Source organism: Microcaecilia unicolor, chromosome 3 (genome assembly GCF_901765095.1).
Source record: "Microcaecilia unicolor chromosome 3, aMicUni1.1, whole genome shotgun sequence".
Taxonomy (NCBI): domain Eukaryota; kingdom Metazoa; phylum Chordata; class Amphibia; order Gymnophiona; family Siphonopidae; genus Microcaecilia; species Microcaecilia unicolor.
In genome coordinates this window covers 392,684,593-392,697,440 of record NC_044033.1, presented here as the reverse complement: position 1 = coordinate 392,697,440, position 12,848 = coordinate 392,684,593, and the positions used below count along the sequence as shown (strand labels likewise).

Genomic DNA, 12,848 nt, shown 5'->3' with positions numbered 1-12,848 from the left:
AACTGTGTTTTCCCTAACACATGAGAGAAATCCAGTCCTGTATAGGATAAAAATATATTTGAATTTAATAGACAGTTGGGTTGACATCACATAGACAAACTAAATAGAGAGAAAAAGAAATTTATATTAGGCAGCTCAGAAAATATTTGGTCTATTCAGCCATCTCTGATATAAATTTGATACGTCTGTCCAAATTTTAGGAGTATAAGTTGACAGCCAGCAGATGATGGATTTCCAGATCAACAAAATATTGAAAATTTTGTTCATTCTACTAAGAAAATTCTATTCTATCTAGGTCTTGTATACCAACCTTTATTCCTGATAGGATTCACAGCAGTTCACGAAAAGAAAAATTCCTAACAATAGGAAGAAAATTTACAAAAACAGAATAGACTAATGCTGGTTCCAAATTCAACATTCATATAAATAAGTCTTTAGTATCTTCCAAAACAACAAATACAAAGATTGTAATCTCATATTCAAAGGCAACATATTCCAAAGTCAAGCTCCCATGAAAAGAAAATGATCTTTTGGTAGTTGATTTTACTCTAATACTTTTTATTGCAGGATAACCTAATGATAGTGTTGATAGCAACAAAGATTTCTCCTAGAAGAAGGAATCTCTAACAAATCCACCAAATTCTATGCATTTAACTCGGAGTGCTTTGAAATTAAGCATATTATCTTGCATCTAATACACTGTTCAATGGGTAACCAATGCAGCTCCCTTAAAAAGGGTGAAGTATTATCAAACCGACCCACCAAAAATCAATCTGGTAGCTGTATTTTGTAATAACTGCAATCGAGTTTTCAATTTACAATTAACCTGAGAATATAATGAGCCAATAGTCCAACTGAGGGAGGAGAATAGCCTATGTCAGAATTTTAAAATCTTCTTTTCATAAGGAAGATCTAATTGCTTTTAATTATCTGAGCTTTAAAAATAATCTCATACTGAAAGAACTAACCTGCTTCTCAAATGAAAGGGTAGAATCTAAATTGACTCCCAATACTCTTAGAAATACCTTCAATTTTTAAAATTTCGCCTGAAGCCAAGACCACAGAACAATTTGGAATATTCTCACCAAACCAAAGTAACTTAGTCTTTTGTTTATTTAGACTTCTTCCTCAGAAAAATTGCCCAAAGAGCTAAGATAGACATTAAAAAGTAAAGGAGATAACAGGGAGCCCTGAGGTACTCCACAACCTGGACTCCAACTAGATGACCTCTTTTCAAAAGCTTTTTGAACCAATTTAGCACAGTCCCTGACATATTTAATTCTGATAGCTTAAACAAGAGTATGGAATGATTAATAACATCAAAACCAGCTGAAATATCAAACTGCAGTAACCTAACAGATTGCCTTTGACTCAAAAAATCTCTGATCTTAGTTGTAAGAACAAGAAGCAATGATTCTGTACTGTGTCTTGGTCTGAAACCATGCTGTGATTTATGCAAAATATTGAAGGTTTCAAAATAAAATTCTGCAGTACATTAACTAAAAATTCTAACAACTTTGCCATGCAGGAAATTGCTTGCAACTGATGTCTCCTTGAGGATGATTTGAGACATGAGCCAAGTAGTGAAGTATGAGAGGTTGTATAAGGAATTGCCTTTACCTCAGTTACTTAAGTCTGTATGAGGCTAGGCATAATTTAGATTTCCTGAGACAGGAGGAAAAGGATTATAAATGTCAGAGACTTAAACAACATTATGAATGGGGAAACAAAGCAGATAAACTTTTGGGTTTCCACTGGTGAATTGTTGGTTCAGCCTACCTGGATTAAGGACAGATTTGCTACATTCTTTAAGATTGTATGCAAGAGATCCTCGGATTCACCGCATGATGATTGAGCAGTACCTTACAATTCAACACCCTGCATTGACTCCACAACAGAGGAAATTTTGTGTGAGATATTGGAGGTTATTTGTGACCTGAAGCTGGGAAAAGACAGCTTCCTAAAGGAAAAGTCCATAGACCATTATTAAAATGGAGAAAATCCACTGCTATTTCTGGGATAAGCAGCATAAAATGTTTTGTACTTTTTTGGGCTCTTGCCAGGTATTTGTGACCTGGCTTGGCCACTGTTGTAAACAAGATGCTGGGCTTGATGGACCTTTGGTCTGTCCCAGTATGACAATACTTATGTACTTATGAGATTAAGTAGCATGGAATCTTGCTAATATTCGGGACTTCCAGGTACTTGTACCCTGGACTGGTTACTGTCAGAAACAGGATACTGGGCTAGATAGACCTTTGGTCTGACCCAGTAGGGCACACCTCTTATGTTCTTACCATCTAGCTTCTCTGCATATTTGGCCACCAAATTTGTGTCTTGCAATATACCATATGCAGCAGAATTTTCTTCCTCTTGATTGTGTTATTCATACCTTTGACATTCCATGAGAGTAACTTACAGTTTTGATGTAGATGGACCATTTACAGACACATTAGACTAGGTACTGACGATGTGTGAAATCCACTTGGCACCGAGCACTCTTGTGTAATCCCCACTGGGATGGTGAATTCAAAGGGACCAATGTTCCAATGCCATCTGAACCAAACCTCAGCAACAAGCTGCAGAACTACATAATTGATTGACTAAATCATGGGAAATCAATTGGAAACTAGAACTCTATAATTATGATTAGCACTCTGGAACTTATAAGACCAATTTTATGTTCTCATGAATTCAAGTCCACAGCCCAGTTATGCTGTCAAGTGACTGACACAAGGCCCAAATTTATAAAAAATAGAAATAGATTTATTATAGCAGCACATGAAGGTTTAGAATGAAGAAGGCAATATCAATAGAAGAATTATGGACAAATGCTAGATCTTTCACAGAACAATGACTTGCCATTATTAAAAAGGATTCAAAGCAAACACATGCCTAGGCCCTAGCTCCGGAATCTAGGGGCCACCTGCTTATTAAACAATAGCAGTTCAGAGCAGGCTTATACAACCTGATTATGAAGTCTTCTGGACAGATGTAGGAGGAGGCAGGTAAGAGCTCTAAAGCGTCCATCGGTGCAGAGGAGTCCCAACAGTGTAGGAGCAGAGGAGGTAGGTGGAGTCTTACAAGCCAGGAAATATGTTAGCCTTGAGCTGGTGAGGTTACCAGACTAAATTTTTAGACCTCAGGGGTACTTCTTATATACCATTTCTGGCTGTTGCTCATCCTTGAAGACAAGCCAACTGCTCCCCATGTTCTGGACATTCTGACCTGGGAAATTGCAAAGTCATGTTGTATCTGCAGAACTGCATTTCTTGGATCTTGGCACTGACCAGTCCAATAATGTAGACTCCTGTGTCCTTCCTTTCATAATCGGGCACTGAAGTGCCTGGGTTAGCCCAACCTGGGGTGCATGACTGTGCAAGAATGTTTATCAAGTAAGCAAGTTTGTAGGCAATCTCTTACTGTTAATGCAGGTCCTTGTTAGAAATCAGGGCACAAGTGATGCGGTATTGATGCTTAATTTGAAGTAACAGATGCTGAGGTTGTTACCAACTCTGGTGGTGGTCACCTATGCAGGGCTCTTGCCCCTACAATGGGCCCTAGTCCATTTGCAGATCTGCTTTTATTGCCCAAGTCATAGGGTGGGATATAGTAGTTCCCCTTAGTAGAACTTACATTATGACATTGGGATTCTCTCTATCCAGGCCCCCTGGGGAATGTATCTGCTTTAATTCTAATATGTAACAATGGTTTATTTAAGCCAGATATTCAATTTCCGGCTTTTAAGTATTGGCTGTGTAAAGGTCTTCAGACCCTAGGTCAGGTGTATGAGGATGGAAAACTGATTCCCTTTAATATATTTCAGAGAGATTATCAGTTAATCTCTACTCATGTTTTTCAATACATACGGTCAGCGCACATTTTGTTAACTAAAGGAGGTGCAGGGCAGGCTTGACCAAACCAAATTTGAATTAGTGGGCGTCTGAGACAAGAACTTCCACCAGGGGTTTTATGATGAGGATGCTTAAAATTTCAAGCCTAATGGTGGGGGGATTCAATTTCAGATTTGTAGAATGATTGACAACGATATACAATGGGGCCAGCAGTTTTCTTACTTCTTACATATTTGTGGCTTAACCACTTATCAGAGAAATTTAGTAAACCATTGTTTAAAGGCTGCTAAAATTAATTTGGCCTGCTTTTAAATATTGACTTTACTCGTATGTGGGAAATTTAATCTGGACAAGCCAGAGGTGGTCGGAATTTCAAGGCTACAAGTTCCCACTCTCCTCCCTTCATGGGCTTGATTTTCTAAGCTTTTTCATAAGGCTGAAGGGGTTCTGCAAAGTGGGAATTCCCATGCATCCCCAAAGAAGCTTTCCCTGGGTACTTTGGGAGGCTACTTGTGTGGCTGATTATCCTGCCTTGATTAGTGAACTTATTACATGTAACTTTGCTTTAAAAGGGCTTGATGTCAGGAATTATTTAAATTCATTTACTGGCTTTACAGACATCCAGGAGATCTTTCTCTTCATGCCTACAATAGCCTGCAATAAATTTCTTATGAATAGTGGGTTTAAATATACATGTGCAGTAAATATATTTAACTGTTGCAATTATTCCATAGTCTGTCCTATTAATTTAAACTAATTTGATGGGATTGAGCAACATGCAACAAAGTATGTTTTATTTTCAGTGTATGCTTGGCATTGGATAAGTCTTCTCTTCTAATAAAAATCTTCCATAAATAAACTGCCAGTAGGGGTCTCTGTAACCATGCTAACCATGTTCAATACTTTTAGATATATTTAAATAAATATTCACATTGTCAAACAGTGGAATTTATTTTTCCTTTTATTCAGGGGCAATCAAGGCGTATTCTGGTGGAAGTAAAATCAGTTCAAGATTCTGGCACCTTGCCTCTAATAGAAGAGTCAATATCGTCTGTGGGAGTTGGGTGCATAAAAATAAGGCAGGCCAAATTGCAGAAGACTCACAAAATTCATCAGGTGAGAGATTGTTACTTCCTAGCATATAAATGCTGGGATTAAGATTAAAAATTGGGTTGCTTTTTCTGTTGTTTGTTCATGATATTCCTACCCATTCGTGACAAAGACTAAAAAAGGAATCCTGCTTCAAGGCTGAAGCTTTCACTATCACTGTTTTGTTAACAGGGGTTATTTATAAAGCATGTGTTTGTCTTTTGTTAGTTTTAATTGTCATAAACATTTGTGTGTTAGTCACACACATTAACAGTGATTAATCAACCATTAGTTTGTTTAGATTGATCTCACCAATGGGCTAATGATCAGAAGCAAACGCGGGCGCTAGGGGCTATTAGCGCCATACTAGTGCCCAAGTTTGCTCCCGCCTCATGATCAGAGTTGGTGAACGCGTGAAACAACACGCTCGCCGGCTCTGACCGCAAGTAGCATGCAAATGAATACTAAACAGGGCTTTAACTATTCTTCCCAAATGCTCAGCGGGCAGCACGCCAAACAAGGGCGCTGCTGCCACAGTAAGCCCTACGTCAGCTTAGAGCAGAGCATTGGGGAGGAATGAGGAGCCTTGTCCAGCATGCTTACAGGCCCCCCCCCAACCTCCCCAGAACAAGTTTCTTTGGTGGCCCTCTCTCTCCCCCCCCCCCCCCCCCCCCCCACCACCACCCAGACACCGGGGGAGGCTGGAGGTCTGGTAGACTAGCCCCCCCTAATCCTCCCCTGACACCAGAAGACTGACCCTGGTGGCCCAGTGGGCAACCCTACACCCCCCCCCCCCCCCCCGATGGCTTAGTGCCCCTTAATCCCCCCCCCCCCCCCATACCTTTAGAAGGGAGGAGGGAGTAGCACTTTTGAATCCTCGTCCCTTGTGTTTGGGGAGGGGGGGGTGGAACTCCTGTTTGGCAGGTTTTTGACAGCCCAGACCTGTCAAAACAACTTGTGCCTTGAGCACATGCCCAGGTACCATCCTCCCGCAGTAGTAGCCCCCTGATGAAAACTAATAGCACACATGCTATTAGTTTTGATCATGGGGGCTTTAATTCCCCATGCTAGTTTTACAGTGCTGTTTGGAACAGTGCAGGGAATTTGATCATCAGCCCCCAAGTGCATAATCCCTTTCTTTCCCTAGTCTCAGTTCACAACTCCTTTGGCTCTATACCATTTAAGCTCATCATTCTTGGGTCCAGATACTCAAAATCTAACACCGATGCTGGTAGCGATTAGCACAAGAACTGCATGCATGTTAAGGAGTGCAGCCTGCACAAAACCCTCCAGCGTGAGCTAATCTGTGTGCTGAAAATCAGAGCAAATTGCATTTAATGCATTGAAATGGATTCAAATCAGGTTGATTATGAATTCACTCCAATGCTTAGAAGACAGCACAGAAACTATCACTGGCCTTAATGCTGAAAACACACCACCAGGTCGGGTGGTGTTCGGGTTTTGAGAAGAGGATTTCTTCTGCGTTCTTCACATTAGATTGCTGGATTTTGGCTCCTTTTGAAAGGAGAAAGAAGCCTGTGCAGCCTGTAGTGCTGATATTGAGAGAAAAACATATCTGCGAGTCTGAGCAAAGCCGAGGGTTAGGGCGGGCGTTGGTGCCTGTTTTCCTGCATTTTGGTGTGAGCCTCTTAGGGGATTTAAACTACAAAAAAAAAAATTTTTAAGCCCAGATATCTTCAGTTATAAAAATTATCTTTTTCAAAATTAGAAGATTAAAAAATGTGTTCATAGTAGACAACTTTGGGCGTGTTATGCAAAGTCTAATAATGCTTCATCTGGATTATTGCATTGCTATCCACTATGGATTGTCACAATCATCATTTAGAGCATTGCAAGTGACCCCAAATGCTGTTACTTGTATGATTGACAAGTTGTCTAAAATAGAGACTCTGCAGCTGTTAAAACTTCATTGGCTGTCTGTTGTGTGGAACCTTACAAAATACTGTTGGTCTTTAAAGCACTACACAGTAATGCACCTCAGAGTATTGCTACAAGTCTCAAAGCTTATCGTCCACCCAGACCAGTTGAGTCACAAGAGGCATATTTGTTGAATGTTTCAGCGTCTGTTTAAAGGAAAATCACACCTGCATGTTTTATATTGCTGGTCCAATCATGTGGAATGATATTACCTTAGAATTCAGAAAAATAGAATCTTTAAGATGCAGCCTAAGACCCATCTGTTCCAACTAGCATTTAATGTTGAAGGTGGCTGTGTTTTTAATAAAGTCATGAGTTCATAAGGTGATTAAATTGACTATTGGATGTTATATGATGGCAGCTTCATGAGAAGAAGTTATATTTATTATGTGTTTTTGTAAATTGTATTATTGTGAATGTTTTTATTGTACCCGCTTAGATTTTTAGATAATTCATGATATAAATGGATAAATGTTTGTTTGTTTTATTTATTTTTGAGAATGCACAATCAACAAGTTTCTCACATAGACTTGCAAGGAGATATATTCCCAGTGCTTCTTCAACTGCCAGCCAGCCTTTAGAAGGTGACTAAAACCGAATCTGCAGCTGAAAGCCTTCCGCCGCTGCAAGCAATGCCCCCCCACCCCAAGCCAGTCTCTCCCTCGACAGAAAACTTGTCCCCCCCAAACTGCCTACCAACTCTGCCCTCCCTTGACCTACCTTCAAAAATCTCTGGTGGTCTAATGGCCTCCATAATAGGAGTGGTCTTGGTTGTTTCCTGATTGTTGCATCAACTAAGACCCATCTTCCTTCTGTGTCCATCTGTATGCTGTTCTAAGAATTCTATATCTAGATCTTTAGAGCACAAAATACTCCATTTTTTCCCTTTGCACAGGAGCACATACTATATGCCCTGTCAAATAATCCTTGAATTTAAGAAATTAATGGATATGCAGGTTCATTTCCAGTAAAATCAATATGGAAAGACAAAGCTTTTTAACATACTACAAATTCTTTTTCATTTTAATTGGATGCCGCAGCCCACCTTTAGAGGTGATACATGTAATGTTAGATGATCAAACTTTCAGAAACAATTTAGAAGTTCACATATTGTCCTTGGCTTAAATTTCAAACCAAGCCATACCATATAAAAAAAAATAGTACATCACACATACTTGCCTCTGTATAGCAAAGTTTGCAAATAAACAGGCTATAATGGCTAAACCTTAGTCTAACAACAGCAGAAGAGAGGGATTCCAAAGTACACAGCAGAAAAAAAGCACCAGAGGCTTCCAAGGCTGGGATAGCAAAGCAGTTCTTTAGTGAGAGATCCAACATGGGCCGTGTTTTGGCATACACACCTGCATCAGGGGTCAATTATTTAAATCTACTCTGTCAGCCAACACTATCCAGTACACTATCCAGGAACAACCTTCCTGAGCCCTTACGCCAAGCCCCCTCCCTGCCCATCTTCAAGTCTTTGCTTAAAACCCACCTCTTCAATGCTGCATTCGGCACCTAACTCTTACCATTCACTTAATCCAGACTGCCCCAATTTGACCGCACCTATCGGACTGTCCGTTCACTTGTCTCTTAGATTGTAAGCTCCTTGAGCAGGGACCATCCGTCTATGTTAAATTGTACAGCGCTGCGTAACCCTAGTAGCGCTTTAGAAATGTTAAGTAGTAGTAGTACACTGAAAGCTGATTAGTCAATAGTTCATCTCACTAGTTCTACTTCTTAGATGCCACCGCAGCAAATTCCTTTGGGGTACACCAAAAGAAAAGAAAACCTTAGCCTAACCATTTGTAGAGAGGAAAAAAGGAAGCAAAGTGCATATAGCGTATAGCTGATAGCTTTGCGTTTCTTCTTTCACAGTGTTTTACTCTTAAGTGCTTCTGCTGCAAACAGGCCTTATTAAAATTAGGTACTCTTATTATTGAGTCATGTCATTAAAGTAGTTGAGGAGTCTCCAGAAGTTGGTCCAGAGAATAAAATCTTATAGTTGCATTATGCAGAGTAAATTTCAGCTTTGCATTTCTAAAACTTTCTCGCAATATACCATGGTTAACTTTGCAAGATCCAATACAGTAAGCAACTGTTTTCCTTCATAATTCAGGTTGTCTAGTTCTTGCTGCTTCCATTGTGTGTAATATTTGTGTTAGAGGCTTTTTTCAGTTTTGGCCAAAACCAAAACTGTCTGAACACTTTCAGCCGAAATAACCAGCTGGTTTCGGCCAAAACCAAAAATTAAAGTTTGGTTGTGTCAGCATGAACTAATGAGGCCCACTGAGGATTGTCAAAGCTTGCAGTCTGCAGTCCTTTGCTAAATCCACAGGAGATTACCCTCCAGTCCCAGGAACTTCAAGCACAGGATAACAAACGGGAGAGCTGTTGTAACAAGGACTTCTCAACAAGTCTGGCATATTTAGGTTCCCAAGTCAGTGCAGATGTAGTTTAAATATCCCTTGACACAGGAACTTTGTGAGAATGTGTGAAAAATAATCATCATTTCCAGCTTTTTATGCTTACCCAAACTGTGCACCAGTAGCAAGAGAAAGTAGCATTGAGATGCTTCCTATTTTGTATTTAGTTATAAAACTGATTTAGGACAAGCATAATATAGATTACTAAAATAGAGTAAAGGAGTCCAGACACTGGTCTACACTGTAGATATTATACAAGCTTGATGCACAATCCAGAATAAAAAGGCACATTGACAAACAGGGCAAAGCACAAATTTTCAGCTTCCTCCAAAAACACACGGTTATTTTCGACTGAAACCATGGCCACAGTCTTTTGGCTGAAACTGAAACCGGGCAGAAAAAGGATTTTAGGCCACTGTTGGCACCATAACTGAAACCGAAATTCGGTCAACCTCTAACTTGTGATTACCAAAGCAGCTTTGAATACTATTGGTTGGGGATAGGGCAGTGATATCGGACCCTTCTTTGCCTTCTTGCAGCCCTAAGATTTATAAGTTACTGCAACTATTCTAACTCACACTCTAACCATTCCATTTTGTGTACCTTTATTTGTAACTGTGATGTCACTTCTTTAGTTTGTTTAGCTTGCAACTCAGCTTTTTCAAGTCTGTGTTTAAAGTGGGTTTCCATAATTGTCAACTCAGCACTTCTGCCTTAATTTTCTCAAAGTGCACTGTGATTAATTCTTTAAATCTTATCTCTGGTCTTGACAATAGAAAAACCCTGCTTCCCATCTGTCATTTTCCCCAGTGTCAGTGGATCCTGTTTTGAGCATTTGATACCAGAAACAATTTGAAGAGACTGCTTGTTTCTTGCTAATTTGATGCTTCATCATCTCTCCTGCCAAGTAGACTCAAAATAGGGGCAGAAGTTGTAAGATGCCCGTGTGCAAAAATGATTTTGGCAGGTCAGGGAGAAGGGAGGTAGCCTATTCTATGTCCATGCAGCTCATCAGCCTTCCAGCACCTCTTGCATTTCATATTTGATTGTGTTGAGTAGCATTTTAATGAGTAAAGTCTCTCTGTTTTAGGAGGAAGATGGTGACATGGACAGCTATCAGGTAGGCGTTCTGTCATTTATTTGTACCAACACATATGGCATTTGTCTCCCTTTTTTTTATCCTCTTGTCAGGTAAATACCACAGTGAGAGCTATCTTCTGTAGATGCTCTATGGAGTAGATTCTTAACATGGAAATTCATAGTCACGTAGCAGCATTCCATAATGCCTACAAGGTGTCATGAATAACATTAAAAAAAAAATAATAATTTCCCAAAATGTTAGTCTGGACCTACTGCTCGATTGCAGAAAACTGATAAGCAAATCCTGATATGTAGGAGTATATGATGCACTAGAATTTAATGGGCATTGTCAGTGGGAGCCGATATAAATGATAAACATACAACATTTTAAAGTAATAACAATGGGAGATTTTGTTTATGGTTTTGTATTAAATTTGAATGCATAAATGTTCTCTGACACTCAGACTTCTCTTCAAGATGTCTCTACAGTGAGAGAAGGCAAATTGTTGTACATATTGGAGATGAGGACCTCTACATTTCAAATATTTATGAAGTTGGAAGGGGAGAGTGTTAATAGATGTTTGACACAAGGAGGATAATGGCTGAAGTTTGGCAAATAAATCTTTAAAAAATGCTTTTGAAGTTATGAAAGTGAATATTCCTGTCCTGAAGACTGTTGGTTCAATAAGACACTTTTTCTTTGGAGCATTGTCACACACAGTTTGATTTGTCACACAAACTGTAAACAAAATGAACAATGAAGGCTTATAGTGTTTGTTATTGCATTTGAATGAATCCTGAATTAAACATGTTTTGAGGCTGATATTACAGATTTTCATACCTTTTTGCCTCATAACCTGAAATTGTTGTTTGTTGCCCCCTATTGCCTTTTCACTTTCTGCAGTATCTCCACTCAAAAAGAGGACTGCATGATACACTGCCGACTGGGGCCAGACTCATGTTTTCTCTATACCCAGCATTAATGCTGCTGATTTATAGTAGATCTGGTTGCAGTAAAATATCTGTTTATGAAATCCTGTCATATAACAGAGAGTACTCCACATCTATCATCAGAAGAAATATGATTCTGTATGTAGTTTGAAAACTGCCTTGGTTCTGTTGTACAAATCAGATTCTTTACCCTGAAGTCATGTTGTAGGTGCATCAGTCATAAATAAAGCCGTTCTAGCAGAGATGAAAGTTTTGCTTCCTGCATTCAGTACACAGTCAAAGTAATCCATGACACTATCCTGCCAGGGCCCAATGAGACACATTTTTCAGTTGATTTTTGGATTAGTCTATAGCAGTAGCTGCTAGGTTTGCTAGAATAAAGAATATTTGACAACCACAACCAAATATATTGAACAGTCACATTGACCTTCTGCCTTTCCCAGTACTCTGTTGGGCTGGCATGGTCATCATGTCACCTTCTTGGATTATATATCAGTAGCAAAATTATCAGCCACTTGACATGGGTGCAGGACTTTCCAGCTCTGACAGATGGTCATGAAATGCCAGCTACCATTCCATTTATCTCCAGAAGTAGGTTCAGGCATATTAGCAGAGCATTTATGAGAAAGCTTCCTTTAACCTGTATTATGCCTACTTGGCAGATAGAGGACTTAAGCTATCAGTATGGTTTTCAGTCTGGTGCTTTTCATAGCTATGAAATAGGAGATTGAATCATTGCCAAATATGTTATATCATCAGAGGCTCATCCCTGCCTTTGGACATGCTAATTCATATTTTACTTTCTTTGCAGGACAGGGATTTAGAGAGACTGAGAAGGAAATGGCTGAATGTATTGACAAAGCGTCAAGAATATCTAGATCAGCAGCTACAAAAGCTTGTCAGCAGACTTGGTAGGTAAATAGTTATTGATGAGTCTTACTTTCATAAAGGATCAATTTAGAAATGGAGGGTGAGGGAGAAGGAAGTAAAGTTTGAAAGACTATATTCTGACAATTACAGTATCTACTATATAACTTGTACCTCAACGTTCTATGGCTGGCTGGCTGGCTGTCTGGGTTCGTAACATCTTGACGTCAGCAAGCCTCCAACGTTCCCTTCCCTCTCACTGTCCAGCCCTCACGTAAAGACAAAATGACGTCAGAGGAGGGCAGAACAGTGAGAGGGACGGGAACGCTGGAAGCGAGCTGACATCAGGATGTTACGAACGCAAGCAACTGTCCCCTGACTCGGATGATAATATGACCCTGGGATGTGATTTTAAAATGGTTTATGATCATCAGCTAGACCGATCGCACCCCTCAGCTCAGGCTGATTTGGGTATGACAAAAGGCCTCCCCCTTGTTTTCAACATGTTTGATCTTACAGATGTGTGGAGAATGCTTCATCCAGGAGAAAGAGATTATGCACACCTATCTCGAGCTCATTGTACCCAGGCCAGGCTGGATTACTTACTACTGGAGGAGTAGCCTAGTGGTTAGTGCAATGGACT

At 39.8% G+C, this 12,848-nt stretch overlaps 1 protein-coding gene across 1 annotated transcript in view; it reads left to right on the top strand.

The window, feature by feature from the left end:
- KIF13B (kinesin family member 13B) overlaps positions 1-12,848 on the top strand; it is a 427,996-nt gene that overhangs the window by 308,260 nt on the left and 106,888 nt on the right. Inside the window, exons 25-27 of the mRNA XM_030198710.1 lie at positions 4,824-4,970; positions 10,398-10,427; positions 12,150-12,249. Of these exons, the coding sequence (XP_030054570.1) occupies positions 4,824-4,970; positions 10,398-10,427; positions 12,150-12,249 (277 nt within the window). The remainder of the gene's footprint in view (positions 1-4,823; positions 4,971-10,397; positions 10,428-12,149; positions 12,250-12,848) is intronic.